At 41.3% G+C, this 15612-nt stretch overlaps 1 protein-coding gene across 5 annotated transcripts in view; it reads right to left on the reverse strand.

The window, feature by feature from the left end:
* Positions 1–15612, reverse strand: part of RGS7 (regulator of G protein signaling 7) — a 137884-nt gene that overhangs the window by 4891 nt on the left and 117381 nt on the right. For 3 of the 5 annotated variants that reach the window (XM_083606070.1, XM_083606072.1, XM_083606071.1), the window contains exons 8-17: positions 14289–14365; positions 14105–14186; positions 10100–10174; positions 8727–8825; positions 7983–8044; positions 7676–7786; positions 6492–6617; positions 5983–6169; positions 2148–2237; positions 326–379 (exon numbers count right to left, since the gene is read on the reverse strand). In XM_083606070.1, coding sequence (XP_083462196.1) covers positions 326–379; positions 2148–2237; positions 5983–6169; positions 6492–6617; positions 7676–7786; positions 7983–8044; positions 8727–8825; positions 10100–10174; positions 14105–14186; positions 14289–14365 — 963 coding nt within the window. The remainder of the gene's footprint in view (positions 1–325; positions 380–2147; positions 2238–5982; positions 6170–6491; positions 6618–7675; positions 7787–7982; positions 8045–8726; positions 8826–10099; positions 10175–14104; positions 14187–14288; positions 14366–15612) is intronic. The other 2 variants (XM_083606073.1, XM_083606074.1) reach the window with 1 other exon arrangement.

Raw genomic sequence — 15612 nt, forward strand, 5'->3', positions numbered from 1 at the left:
GATTTTGTTTCCAGAAAAGCGGTGTGGCCATGTTGCCTGCTTAAGCTGCTCCTGCCATTTAAACCAGCCTTCCCCAATTTGGTGCCTTCTAGATGTTGCTGGATTAAACTCCCATAATCACCAGTCTTTGGCCCCATGCTGGCTGTGGTTGATGGCAGCCTGCGTCCATCAACATCTGGAAGGAAGCAGGTTGTGGAAGGCTGACTTAAAACTATTCCAAATAATTTCGGCTGGGGCTGTGCTTGGTGACATGAGCAGGTAGTCACCCAAATACCACCTGAGGGAAGTCTGTTAACCGGAAAGGCTTACAAGGTTATGAACTTACCACACTGCGTGTGAATTTCTCAAAAGATGTTCGGCGGTCCATTGTGTTTCCAAACTTAAAGTGAAAGAAAAGAAATAAAAAGGGGAAAGGAAACAAAAGAAGCCGAAAAGAACAGACCATGGGTGGGGGGTGGGGAGAAAGAAACAATGGGCTGCTAAAACACAAAGCTCATGTACAAATCACAAAGCAAACGCAAATGTAGGAGAAGATGTAAAAGCATGTAGAGAAATAAATAACAGGAAAGCTTTGTAATGTTTCGCCTGATCTGGGAAGGGCAATCTGGATGCAGAAGCAGGCTTACAGGACCAGACGTCCCTTCGGAATGGGAACCCACACAAGCAACTGAGTGTGGCTTGGCTGCAGGGCGGGTGGGTGTGGAAATCACACCCAGTACTCCCGCACGGTTTCTGCACCACTAAGCCGATGGATGGCCCGGTCAACTTTGCCAGTGCTGATCACCTGGGAGGTGGCGCACAGGTGCATGCAATAATCTTGGGATCTGTGCCTTTGGTTATAAATTTCTGGCAAGTGGATCAAACTGGCATTTTATATATATTTATATACACATGCACACACATATAAAATTAAAGCAAAACAACGAGATGCTGATTAAATGACCAGACATTTACAGAAATGAGAAAACCACCCAAATCAGAGAATTTCTGACTTGTTTTACATCTTCGCTTCTTTGATATACAAATAGCAACGTAACTGGAATGAGTGAGGAAAGGTCGTTTGGTTTTAGGCTGTTCTGTAGGCAGGCTATTAAATGTAATAGCTAAAGTACATGTAACGTTGTTCCATATATCTTGCTCTGAATAGCAGGGATGGCAGCCCCAATCAGTACTGGGACCGTGGTTCTGGTATAGCTCTTTACTCCCCACCATTATTCCAAGAAAAGTATCCCTGAAATGGCAATTAGCCCACTGAAGTTGAGAGGAACTTTTCTCCCATGGTGTATCACAGCTTCAAAAGGCAGGAATATAGTGGGGAAGGGAAGGGTTAAAATGCATCCCCAACGTCCCAATTCCGATTGCTTTCCCCCATCTGCTATTTAGATTTTCAAAAAAGATATACAGTTCACAATCTAATGTGTTTGGCATCGCATATAGTTTGGGGGTCTTCTAAAGCAAAAGAGTATACAATGAACATCAAAAGCCACTCCATTGATTTGGGCTGGTCTAAATCATATGTTTCCTGTCCTTATAGTATCAACATTCATTTCAATGGGGTTTACACAAGGGAGCCTCCCTATGAACATGCACTAGGTCTAGATGATACACTTTTAACAAGAATATAGCAGTTAACCTAATAGAAAAAAGAAACAGAATTTCCTGTCAACCGAGAATAAAAGGCTTATGACGCTGCAATCCTAGCACACTTATGAGTTCTAAATGAGAGATAGGAGTAAACTCCACTCGACTTAGTGGGACTTACTTCCAAGTAAGCATGCACTGTAGGGTCTTACATGCATTTAAGGTAAATCGTTTCATAAGATATAATAAGGTGAAAAAAATCACTACTCTGAAACACTGTTTCTAGAGATATTTGGCCTACTTAAAAGGTATTTTCCTGATTTAGCCCTTTGGTTACTAGATGAATTTGATAATGTGAATGTCAACATGGAATTGGTTAGTGTAACTTCTTCAGTCATGCAAAAGTGCAAAACAGATATATTCCTGGATCCCTTCAGTGATGCTCAAACTTAACTTTTCACCTACCGGATATGCACCTTACCCAAGGTGAGAAAGTAGCCAATATGGTAGCAAGGAGAAACCACCACTGAAATAGTTGGAAAGACATAGACAAGATGGACCAATACCTTCTTCTTGGCCTGTAGCAGTTCCTGGTAGGCACTGGATCGTAGAAAACGAGGATATGAATCACTTTTCATCAATTTGTAAATGTGCTCCTAAAATATTTAAAGGAATATAGGAAACTTTAAATCACAATGAGATTGTTTTTGACAGGACACAGAAAAGAGATACTGCAGCTGATTGTATGCATGTCAATGTGAATAAAAGTTTTGTGGATGTATAAAAGCATTCCCAGTCGAATGGGAATGGTCTCATCCACCCAGCATGGACAGAAGTGTTGTTCCAGCAAAAGACATAGGAAATATTTACTGTACGGAGTTTGATTGGCAGCTCACCCAACTTGCTCATACTGTGGCTGTTGCAACGCTGTTACATTGCACTTGCTGTCCAAGAGCTTCAGGAGGGCATAGGACTGAGTTGGTGCTTGGTGGCTGATTTTCTTAACATTGACTGACTGCGTGAGGAAAATATATTGTGCTGCCTTGTTGTTATGAGCTTGCTCTCAAGCAATGCTAGAGGAGCACAGATGGGATTGGACAAAGGAATGTCAAAAGCTCAGAATGGGTGGTTGAAATTTATTCAGTGAGAGCTGATGGTTGGTAGCAAGGCTTTTTTTCCAGCCAGAACTCTCTGGAATTCAGTTCCAGCCCCGCTCAGGTGGGTACTGTTGCCATTAAAAGAGAACGAGGAAGGTGTTCATTGGGAGAGATCGAGATACTTTTCTGTTTGTAGATTAGGACAGACTCACAAAGGGCAACAGGGAGAATGGGGCACTAACATGTAATTGACATGTTGTGTTTATAATAATGTGGGTATCCTTCTATAGGCTATAAACAACAGTGATCCCAAGTCAGTACTCCTCTTGTTTGCAAAGCAGGGAGATTGCTATTCTGGAACAGCTATGGGATAACTCTAAACATAATCCATTGCTCTGACTTCCACACGTAGAAATCTGCCTGGAGTTCCAGCACACACAGATAAGAAAGGGTTATCGTGTAGTGAATTTCCAGATGTGTAGGATGACTGTCGCTCAGTCCATCTCAAGCATCTTTGTATCTAGATCTCCAGATCCTTAGAATGCCATTGTCAATAGCAATGGGAAAAAATTATATGATCAAAGGCCAAGTTGTTCTGCTCGAAAAAGGATCTATGTAAATAGGTATTCTGAACTTTTGGGCATGCACCCCTCCCCCCCCCAAAGTGCATGATAGAAATAAAGTGTGCATGATAGAAATAAAGATTATGGGAATAAGGATAAGGCCTTGAAGGAAAGGAGGGATTTGAAGCGAGACCATCCATGTTTAAGGATGAAGTTTCACATGTAGTGAATACCAACAGGGAAGGGTAGATTATTGCCAGAAAACAAGACACCCTTGGAAAGCTGAGGGTAGCGGCATTGGAGGATTGGGGATATAACAAAGGGCAAGAGACAGGGTGGAACAAGGCAACAGAGAACTTAAAGTTAAGGGCACAGAGTCTGTGAGAGTTGAAATTGTATCTAAAAAAGGGATCACTTATATTTAGGCAACTCTTATCTCTAGTCAGTTGATTGCTGCAATTTTTCATTTCTAACTAAGTAGATCTACTACAGCCAGTGAACTGAATTTACTTTTTAATAAGCAAAATTGTTCATCTCAGTGTCATCAACTATCTTAACTATATGGCCTATAAGCAAATATAGAACAATCCCTTACACCAAAAACACCTTTACAATCCCCTGCCTACCTGCCACGCACAATAAGGCCAATTAAGAATGCTTCTGTGGAAAACATGACTACAGACAGCCATCTAGTGGCATAAAAATAGTATTTGCTATGTAGATTAGAGTTCTGAAATGCATTATAGCATTCTACGTACGAAAACTGGAATTACTTCCAACCAAGAAAATATTTCTGTCTGTAAATTGTGATGAAATTAAGCAGACGTAGTAACCACCCTTATTTTTAAAAAACAACCACCATGTCTCAGATTCATTTCAAAGTATGAGACTCTGCTAGTTTAGCATGTAGTACTATGCATATGGGGACGCGGGTGGCACTGTGGGTTAAACTACAGAGCCTAGGACTTGCCAATCAGAAGGTCGGTGGTTCGAATCCCCGCAATGGGGTGAGCTCCTGTTGCTCGGTCCCTGCTCTTGCCAACCTATCAGTTCAAAAGCATGTCAAAGTGCAAGTAGATAAATAGGTACCGCTCCAACAGGAAGGTAAATGGCGTTTCCGTGCGCTGCTTTGGTTCGCCAGAAGTGGCTTAGTCATGCTGGCCACATGACCCGGAAGCTGTACGCCAGCTCCCTCGGCCAATAAAGCGAGATGAGCGCCGCAACCCCAGAGTCGGTCATGACTGGACCTAATGGTCAGGGGTCCCTTTACCTTTACCTTTACCTTTACTATGCATATGGAGTCACCTGAACTCCTTTCCAACTACACTGGAGAAGCTCGTGAGCAGACAGCTGCATAGCATTCAAAATGTGAGCAAAAGTGTAAACCTTACTGCAAGTCTTGTTAAATCCATTTGTCTTCCAGTTCCTCTGAACTCAATAGGATTTAGTCCTGAGTGTGTGTGTGTGTGTGTGTGTCATGTATGTGCGTGTATATATATAGGATTGCATCATTAATCTTCTCCTAACTCTGGTTGTTAGGCAATCGTTGACTCTGTTAAAAAATGCTGACATATTTTATTTATTTATTTACAGAACAATCCACAAGGGGGAGTAAGGGGAACCCAAAGCAAACGAACTGCCAGATATAGAGCCCTGCTTGACACAGGACAGACAGGAGGGGGAAATGGCATCTTTCCCTCTTCCCTGCCCCTTTACAGTCTTTGGGGTTGCTTTTTAATGCTATTTCCCTCCCAAGTTTTCCAGTGGGACAGAAAACAGAGGTACTTTATCCAGGACTGACATATCCCATGCCACACAAACATCATTTTACGGTTTATGTAGGGGGAATAGAAGACTTTGGATCCTTCCCAAAGCCTTCCCCTGACCTACTGCCCACAGGTCTACTGTTGTCTCTCCAACATCAATAAGGCAAGGGCTGAAGACATTTCTGGAGCAGCTGAGAGGGGGTTTGAGGTCAGATCCCCCCTCCAAGGTCTCTTTCTTTGCTCTTGGAGGAGGAGATCCCAGGGAACATAGGATCGCAGACTCAACCAGTGAAGTATATTGTTTTGTCTGTCCTGAATCTTGTAACACTGAGCTTCATTGGATGTCCATGGGCTCAAATGTTATGAGGGAGGGAACCTTTCCTCTATCCACTTTTGTCACATCATGTATAATTTTATACACCTGTATCATGTCCCCACTTACTTGCCTTTCCTCTAACCAAAAGACAGCTTTCTGTTTTGTCGGTGGTGGCAATTGTGGCCTGGCACAGCTGTGAGAGAATGGCTACGGGACGCAGGGTCTTCTGGGACATCCCAGCAAAATTATATTTCAATTCTGCCAATCTTGGCCGGTCTAGGTTTGGAGGTGGACCTGAGGGGTCTCCACTCAGATCCATCTCCATAGCGTTAATTCCAGTTGCACTGGGAAACATTTGCTCCAATTGAACGCTAAAGAGCAGGTTTTCATAGGGAAAGCTCAGGTAAAAGAAGCCACATGGAGCTTTTAAACAGAGACCTGTGCCTGGAAAGAATGAGGCAAAAGCTAAGTATTTATAAGCCCAGGAACAAGTGAATGAATAATTAAAGCAGACCTCATGGACCTTAAATGGTGTAGATTAGGTATATGGCATATTATGTGAATACTGAACATTCTGCCAATGGTACATTTAGAAAAGTAGAAATGGACTGAAGAACTGAATTTCTTTGGATATATCTATATGAATGGATCCTGCTAACCTGAGCATCGCCAAATGTATGCCGCCCTGGTTCTTTTACATTCTGTGTGGTTTTGTCATAACTTTTTGAATCTACGTTAATGGCACTCGGTGCTCCGGGGGCAAGAAATTCTTGCCATATTTCCTGCACTCTGGCAGGGACTTCCCTCATCGGTCTCTTCTTCAAATCTTCTACAGCTAACCAGAACCTGTACAGGAAAATGTGGAAACATTAGTTGTGAAGCTACATTTCAAATCCTGCTAACTAAATCTTGTAAACATGGATGCAAAGCTTCTATCCCCCCCCCCTTTCCAATTTAGTGTCTTAAATGCCATTTGAACATGGGGGGAAATACCTTATGAACAAGGATGACTAATAGGATGATTTGACTGCAATTTCTGGCAAAATAATCTGGCCAGATTCTCAGGAAGGTTGAATTAGTCCTGACAGAAAGATTAGTTTCTAAGTTCTATGCTTATAATGGAACAAATCAAGAAAGGGAAAATTAATGGATGCAAAAACCTTCTTACCTTAAATTCTCTGAGCTGAATTCAGACTCCAGGAATTTGAGGAACTGCTCTCTCCCCACAGGATCTTTCAGGGCTTCATCCATGCCAAATCCCCATCGCTTTACTCTTTGCTGGTTTGGCTCTTTACTGAAAAGGGGGGAAGGTTTTTCAGAGGCAAAAGGCTTCAGTTATTTTTTTTTAATGGTTTCGTCAGTTTTCTATTATCCAAGACAGCATTTTACAGCAAATTGTGAGAGATTAGTCTAGGGACTGCTACAAACATTTCCCCCCTTCATCCCCCCATCATTTCCATCTAGAAAAGCAGGGATACACCGTCAGAAATGAGTGTTTGTTGCTGGGTTTATTTTGGGGAAAGGTGATGCATGCCATGTGAAGTAGCTCTAAAGGGTAACTAGGCTTGAAGCTAATTTAATGATGTGTAAAAAGCAGTAAACACAACCCAAGACTGCAACTGTAGAGCAGGCTGGTGACTAATGATCTTTTTCTGAAGATAAAAATAGTGATGGTTCATGAAGAGAGGCGGTTCATGAAGTAGAATCAGCTCAGCTTCTTGACCTAGCAAAGTGCTCAAGTGTGCTGCTTTCAGTTCCACTGTTTCTGTGCTTCGTTACCAGTACAGTGCTACCTCGGGTTAAGTACTTAATTTGTTCCGGAGGTCCGTTCTTAACCTGAAACTGTTCTTAACCTGAAGCACCACTTTAGCTAATGGGGCCTCCTGCTGCTGCCATGCCGCCGGAGCACGATTTCTGTTCTCATCCTGAAGCAAAGTTCTTAACCAAGGTACTATTTCTGGGTTAGCGGAGTCTGTAACCTGAAGCGTCTGTAACCCGAGGTACCACTGTACATTTGTATGGATGGAGATTCTTCCATGGAAGCTGCAATATTTTTAGGATCTGCCCATGACTCCTCCCCCAGGCCATCTTTTCCCATTTCTTGCTTCAGAGACTTCCTTTTTGTGTTATGTGACTGCCCTGTGTTTAGAAAGCACTGATATCCAAACCCTAACCCTTGATTTCTCCTTCATCAGGGGTAGGGGAAGCTGAATATGGATTCAACTTGAAAAATATTATTTCCCCATCTCTGTTAGGAAACTGACTTTTTTTTTTAAGCAAGCCTAGCTGCATAGCTGCAGAAGAACAATTTACCTGAAAATAAGGCCTGGGTCCAAATCACATACAACATACCTTGCTTCTGCTTCCCAGAAAGAAGTATCATCCGACAACCAAGGATTAGATGGGTCGGGTGGTGTCAGAAAAGGGTCGTATTCCACATACTGCTCAGTATAAGCCAGTAAACTAGAAAAACAAAAACAACCTGACATTTCCACAACAGAATTGTTACTATTACTGCTAATACCTTGTTTCCATAGGGCAACTTACTCTCTGTTATTTCCTTTTATTTTTTAGAAAATTATAACGCCTCCCAGCACTCTTATGTCAATACAACCTAGTACCTGCTAAAGAACTTGGTAGAACTGAAGGTAATACATACCTTTCTGCAACTTTTGACATTTTTAACCGGTGTCTATCTAGCTGTATTTGCCAATACTTTATCTACAAAATGCAAAAACAGAAGACCAAGGTAAGAGGATAATTGTTCAGTTGTCTTTGTCAGATGTGAGTAAATAGACTCATTTGGACTCTAAGATAAATTGGGAATCTGCATATGCTCTGGGCGCTTGTGTGTAGCGTTGACCCCCGCTGCCCATCAGGACTCTCCTTGCAGCTGAGCATGCAAAGATATCTCTTTTCCAGCTTATGTATGTTCAAGCTTAAGTTTGCACACACATAGATTCACGGCTTCTATAAATTCCACAGATTCTTATGTAAGTGATAGGCAGCAGATTCCTATAAGCAATTGATAATATTCTTTGAAAATAATGATTGTTATGCATTTTAGGGAAACACCCTTTGAATACTAAGCAGGAAAATACATTGGGGTTTGATGTGATACAATGTCACTCTCAGTGACTTATTTCCTCTTGCTCCCATACGTGTCCACTTCCAATGACCCCCCTCATTGCAGGCCCCTGTCCTGCATGCACAAATCTGTGCTCATCTGTGTTCACCTATGGATTCTGTGCACTGAGCACCAACTTCATTGCCGTCTGGATCTGTTCACCTTAGCTCTGATTCATGTCAGAACTGAATCCCCATATACTGTGATGGAAAGCAACATGTGGTCCACCTCTGGTGAATTTAAAGAGACCTCGTTTAAAATAAGGGCGCAGCAAACCTCTTGTTGCAATTCCTCTTCTGTGGGTGGTTTAGTTTCTGGCGCTGGTGTGTGTGTAGGGCTGTGACTTCGAATGTCATTCTGTAATCCGTAAACAGACTATATGTAAACACAGAAAGAGAGAAATTGGTATGTTGGTGCTGCTTTGGTAGGCATAGCTGTACTAAGTATGCACAGATGTATACGAAACTTTTAGTACATTCATTTTACAAGGACCCATTTCAATATTTTTAATTGCCACGCCACGCATGAACTTGTGACATGGTAGGATAATGAGGTTATGCAGATGACCAACCGACTCTCTGCTGAGTTCTCTCACGATGATATAGCTTGATCTTCTGTATTATTCTGCCAAGTGCTAAGGGGGACTTTATCACATACAATAGGAAGCTGCCTTATAACAAGTTAGACCACTGGTCTCTCCAGCTCATAACTGTCTACACTGTGACTCTCCAGAGTTTCAGAAAGTCTTTCCCAGTCCTTCCTGGAGATGTCAGGAACAGAAACAGGACCTCTCCTTTCTTTTGTTTTGTAAATTACTTTTAAAATTAATTTTGCATGTACAAAATATAGTATATTTTACACACACACATTGACAAAGAAAATAAATGAGATTATTAAAAATAGATAAACTAATGGATATCAATGGAGAGCATATTTATACTGTAGAAAATGTAGAATTTTAAACAGTAGGTTAAAGACAATGGTACACAGCAGAGAAAAAGAGGAGGGAGAGGAGAGAGGAAGGTGCGACATAATGAATGAATCAATCAAATTCATTTAAATATTGGATGCAGATTTAAATTGTATGAATCATCATTAACATATTTAATAACCTATACTGAATTGCAAAAATTGTTTGTTTTGCTTTTTCCTCTGGCCACTCTAATAAGGCAATCTCCCACACTTTCTTATAACAGGATATACCACTGCAGAATAAACATTACCCTATCCTTGGTCAGCAGGACAGAGAGTTGTCACAGGTCAAATAACATGCTCAAAACCACACCACTACAGCTGCTCTTAATGAGAGTGGGACAGTATATGTTTACCACTTTGAACATCTGGGGCAATTATTTGCTCTATATTACAGTTAAAGGGGTTCAGCTGGCTAAACTATTATCTACATCTAGCAGATATTTATTACATCTCATGTGGATGGGCAAAACCATACTTTTCATGCCATAACAGAAATCCAGGGGAAAGAATCATGCCATAAGAATCCTTGCTATTTTGTTAAAATAAGAGTTTAGAGTTACTTTCATTTTAGAAATAGCTGCTTGGCACTATATATGCCCAGAAATATTAAAATGAGTTTTATCATTATAAGGAAAGGAAAAAATGGTAAATGGTAACCAGAGACTAGGACATACCTTTCTTGTTTTGTGAGGATTTTTCATTCTAGAAGACTTTTTAATGTCCACTTCAGTAGTATTTACACATCCAGGCTAAAAAAACAAAACAAAATCAATATGTAAATGTGATGGCTTCATATATAGCTAATTAATTTGGCTTTGAGTTAAGGAAGGTTGGCTTCATTCATCAGCTCACTGCCCCAGTCCAAATAAACCACTGCTGTCGCTTGGGCTGACTAGATTCTAGAAATCTGATATATCATTTTTTTAAAAAAAAATCACTTACACTGTAGGACAATAAGTTAAGATTTATTAGCTAAGCACTATAATCAAATTGTGAAAACACACACACACACCAGCCAATCATTCTTGGCTCAACCTCTAACCATGAATAAGAATAAGAATAATAAATCCTTCTAGTTGCAATTGCTGATCTTTCACAGGAAAATCTCCCATACTAATTGAGATACATTGTGGGACAATTAAATACCCTGGGCACTTTCTTATTTTAAGCTAGTGCCTCCTTTACCATAATAGTTAAGTGTTAAGGGGCAATTAAAACCAGCTGGTCTTCCTTCTGCATTTCTTCTTTAAGCACACCATGCTAGTTTTGTTAATAATGGGCCTTGGTATATATCACTAGGGACGCAGGTGGCGCTGTGGGTAAAACCTCAGCACCTAGGGCTTGCCGATCGTATGGTCGGTGGTTCGAATCCCCGCGGCGGGGTGAGCTCCCGTCCTTCGGTCCCAGCTCCTGCCCACCTAGCAGTTCGAAAGCACCATTAAGTGCAAGTAGATAAATAGGTACCGCTTTATAGCGGGAAGCCATTTCTAAAATGAAAGTAACTCTAAACTCTAAACGGCGTTTCCGTGTGCTGCGCTGGTGCTGGCTCGCCAGAGCAGCTTCGTCACGCTGGCCACGTGACCCGGAAGTGTCTCCGGACAGCGCTGGCCCCCGGCCTCTTAAGTGAGATGGGCGCACAACCCTAGAGTCGGACATGACTGGCCCGTGCGGGCAGGGGTACCTTTACCTTTACCTTTATATATCACTGCCTTCCTTGATATTTTCCTGCCTGACTACCCAAGGTTCTTCAATCTATGGCAGCCTTCACCAACCTGGTGCTCTCCAGCTGTTTAGGCGTACTACTCCCTTCAAACCCAGCCAGTATGGCTGGGTTGGCTGGTGCAGATGGGAACTGTAGTCTAAAGACATCAGGTTGGCCAAAGGCTAATACAGAGAGACAATGATTTAATCTGGAACCCTTTATATGTAAAGGATGTGTTTCACCGCTGAGCTATCAAAGATGAGGATCCTCTCACCTCAGATGTAACATGCAATGCAGCCATATCTACAGATGATTCAAGCAATATTCTCTCAAGACTGTGGGTTTGGGAGTCAGGACCATACAGATCATCCACACTTTTTAGCTCTGTCAGACTTTATGGTTAAATGCGGTGAGAGAACATAGGCACTCATGCTTTTTCACCATCCTGATGAAGGGACTGCTTAGCTAGATTAGGAAGTGTCCTCAAAGGAACTTTGGACACTCTCTGTATTCCAAGAACTTCAGAAGACAGTCCTCCCCCGCCCGCCCCCACACTTCTTCTTGGTAACACTGGCCTTTTTTTGGTAAAACTTGCATGGGAAGTTAAATAGAGTGAACTTGATCAATGTGAGAAAGCTGACATGAAATGACATGAAAGCAGCCTGTTCTGCTTTGAAGTCATCCCTTCTTTCTTAAAAGCATTTGAACTCCCAATATAACATAATCCAATAATTCTTCCATCATCAGAACAAAATGGTCAATTAATGGTTGACCCATGTCTATTTGACTTTGTCAATCTCCTTCAATAAATTGTGTTTGTTTGTTTGTTTGCTTGTTTGTTTGTTATTATACCGCCCTATACCCACAGGTCTCAGGGCAGTTCACAAGATAAAATCACAATAATAAAATACCTAATAAAAACAAGAACATCCCAATAATCTTGTTTCTTGAAGCAGTGTTTGTTTGTTTGTTTGACTTATAGCCCACCTTTCCTTTGTTGTTGAAACCAACAACATATAACTGACATATAACTGACATTTAGCCAGGTTATGCAGAAATCAAGATACCTGACAATCTGTGATTCACTCTGTTTGCCATCACAGAAAGCAGCCATGTTAAGAGAGTATAGTGTTTTGGAAAATAAGGGTTAGTGCATGGTTTTAGCTATTTAACTGCATTGTAATTTATGGGGACAAATTTTATTGGGATTAGCACATCTTCCTGGACTGCTGCCATCTCACTCATTCTAATTGGGCTTGCCAGTCTTGCAATATGAATACAAATTGTGGGAAACAGATGCTGTGGATAAACTAAGTTGACTTGATGTTTCATTATTGCTAATAAAATTAAAAACCTGTTAGAATTGAAAATGTCATAAAATGGCCTGTAAAATCTCTAAACCTATATTGACTTCTATTTCATGTTCACCCAGTCAAAGGCATACCTCAAACAAGGCATACCTTTTCTTCTGGAGCCTTCTTTTTGATTTTTATATCAAATTTCTATTCACTAGCATGAATGTACCCTTTATATATGTTCTAGAAACAAGCTAAATTTGTACTGCCGTTCTTAAAATGGATTTGAGACATTTTGGGAGATAATGTGCTAAAACGTGCGCTGTGCATGCTAGCTGAGATGATTCCTGAAGATCATGTGCTTGTTTGTAGGGACATTATACAGAAGTGTGGTTTAACTGAACAAGCAATAACAGCTTTTAAACCCTTCTGATCTACCCTTTCATGGATTTTCTTTACTGCATGACCTGTGTAAAACAAAAAGCAGACCCTGGCTGGGGCCTGGTTGCTGTCTGTGAGCAAAGGGGGCATCTCAGGAGCACAGCTTCCACATACACAAGGTTTTGAACTTGCCAAAATGGGCACAGGCAAACTGTCCGACCCTTAAATCATGAATCTCCACACCGTATTGTTGATGCGCATCTTATACCTGACGCAAATTCTCATGAAATGATTCCAGTTCTTGCCATGTCCAGCATCATTAAAGATCAAGGACATTATACCTTTCCTCCATGCCATACAGATTTGATTTCCCTGCATGCGCTTAAAAGCATGGGGCTCATTACTGTTCACTAAGATAGCACCTTCAAGCACTCCTAATGAATCACAATTGTTTTATTTATCCTGTGAGGCAGGTTAGAGATAACAAATTTCTACCAGTGTCACTTCTGCAGGGTATTTCTTTGGTCTAATTTCCCACCCTTTGGGCTCTTTGCCAAGCTCAGAAAACACTGCTCTGTTCTGATGCTCTCATAAACTCCACTCACCATCTGTGGCAGTTTCCTGCTTCATGTACTTCTCTTAATACACCCCAAACAAATTCTTCTCACCAAAATATTCAATGACATGGAGATTACAAAAAGTTAAAGCATAGCCATTTAACTTTATATCCATGAAGATATAAAGTCCCTCTGTAAATGGCCATTGTTCCTTGGTAAAGGGCAGTGTGAAAATAGTCTAAATTTGAGTTAGGAACTGGGGTGTGAAAAACATCCCAGGCAATTTCCACAAATATTGTTTTCCTCAGCTAAATGTGACATCACATAACCACAAAAGTGAAAATGTAGTTTTTATACTGGAAACTGATAGATTTCTGGCTGCTTTGGATGCTACAATTTTTTTTGCTGACCCCAGTTGTGAGGAAATTTAAAGAGTAAAACAGGACATCGTAATTCATGACCTAACAAACCATCTATACTCTCATGGACATGCTTTTACACCCCAATGATCTCAGAAGTTCTTACCAGCTGGAAAGTGAGACCTCACAGCTCACCAATAACATGCCATGTTTGTGCATAAGAATGAGTATGGGAGAGTAGATCAAGCAGCTCGCTAAGCAAAAAGTACAATGTCTGAACTAGCAAAGTCAGCAAAAAACAAATAAACAAGGAAGAAATAATATTCCTCCAAATCCTAGACAGATGCTGATTCTCCACCTTACAAGGATCCATTTGTTTACATACCACTGGCCGGTGTACATCCCAAAATGCTCTCTCTTGGCTATCGAGGATTTTCCTCTCTATCTTGTCCCTTTTCTTGTCCACTCTGTTGATGGTGAGGTAGATATGTAACACAAAGAATGTAAATTGAAATACCTCTTAAGATGGTGGGTGACAAATCCAGCAACAAAACGTCAGTGGAACTCACTTTGCTTGTGCTTCTGCTTGCATAAAAATAAACTCCCATTTCCGTGCAAATGCTCGCTGTAACCTGGCCAAGCTCTCCTGAAAACATACCACATATTAGCAAGTTCCTCGGGTAGCCTTTTAAAGACTTTCTATAGGATTTTCAGGCGGACTGTTCCACAGGGCAGCCGGCTCTAGCTGAGACATTGTCACTCATCCACTCTGTGAGTTCCTGCCGTGTTGTGCGCAAGCTACTGGATATACTGGCAGTGGTGGGTGGGTGCAATTCTTTTTAGATGCCTCTTGTAATGATTGTAGGAGAAAGATCCTGGGGAGAGATCTTTGGGGAGCCTGAAATGTTCCTAAGATAAATTTATCTGAGCAGTTTTCTTCCTTGTTTAATTACATATCCGAAACATCCTAATTCCCCTCTGATTTTACAGGATTTCCTGTTAATGGGGTAAGATGCAATATCAAGGGCCTTTGTTTAACCCAGAGACTCTTATGTTCTCCATTCCCCTGGCATTGCTTTGCAGCCCAGAGCTTTCACTTCCACAGAACTGGATGGGAAAGCTCTCAATGTACACTGCAGCCTCCATGCTGACAATGGATAGCTGGGTCACAAGACAAGTTTCTAGGTGGCTTTTCCCCATAGGTCAGTCCTACATCTAAAAGTTGTGACATAAATAAATGTTGAAATTCATATGCTGATCTATTTCCAAGAAAGACTCAGCACTTCTGTCCTGTTCCAGAGGTAAATTGTAGATAAATGAGCCTTACATGTTTAGATCCAGGCATAACTGCTGGGGGAACTTGTAAAATTAAAAGTGTAGTGCAGAAGGTGAGCCTGAGATGTTCAGGATGCAGCACTGTAGCTACAAGCAGGCTCTTCTCCTGGAGCTGAAAGTAGAATTGGGCCTGTACATGTTAGCAGCAATCCTACACACAATTACTGGGAAGTAAGCGCTACTTAACATGGTGGGGTTTACTTCTGAGTAAAACATGCATAGGATTGTGCTGCAAGCCTCCTGTGAGCTTTCATTTTGGGGCTAATGAAAAGGAATCTGTCTATGAAATGGTGTTAAAAATCTAGCCTGAAGTGTTGTTGCTCTCACAGGAGAATACGGTGGAACCTTGGTTTTCAAATGTCTCAGCTGCTGAACGTTTCAGAAGCCGAACACCGAAAACCCAGAAGTGAATGCTTCAATTTTTAAACATTTTTTGGAACTCGAACGGCTTCCAAGGTGCATTTCTCTTTTCCCCCCATTGAAATTGCCGACAGCTCTTTGATTATCAGTTTTCAAACATTTTGGAAGTCGAACGGTCTTCTGAAACAGATTACGTTC

Source organism: Podarcis filfolensis (assembly GCF_964270895.1).
Source record: "Podarcis filfolensis genome assembly, chromosome: 3".
NCBI classification, from domain to species: Eukaryota; Metazoa; Chordata; class Lepidosauria; order Squamata; family Lacertidae; genus Podarcis; species Podarcis filfolensis.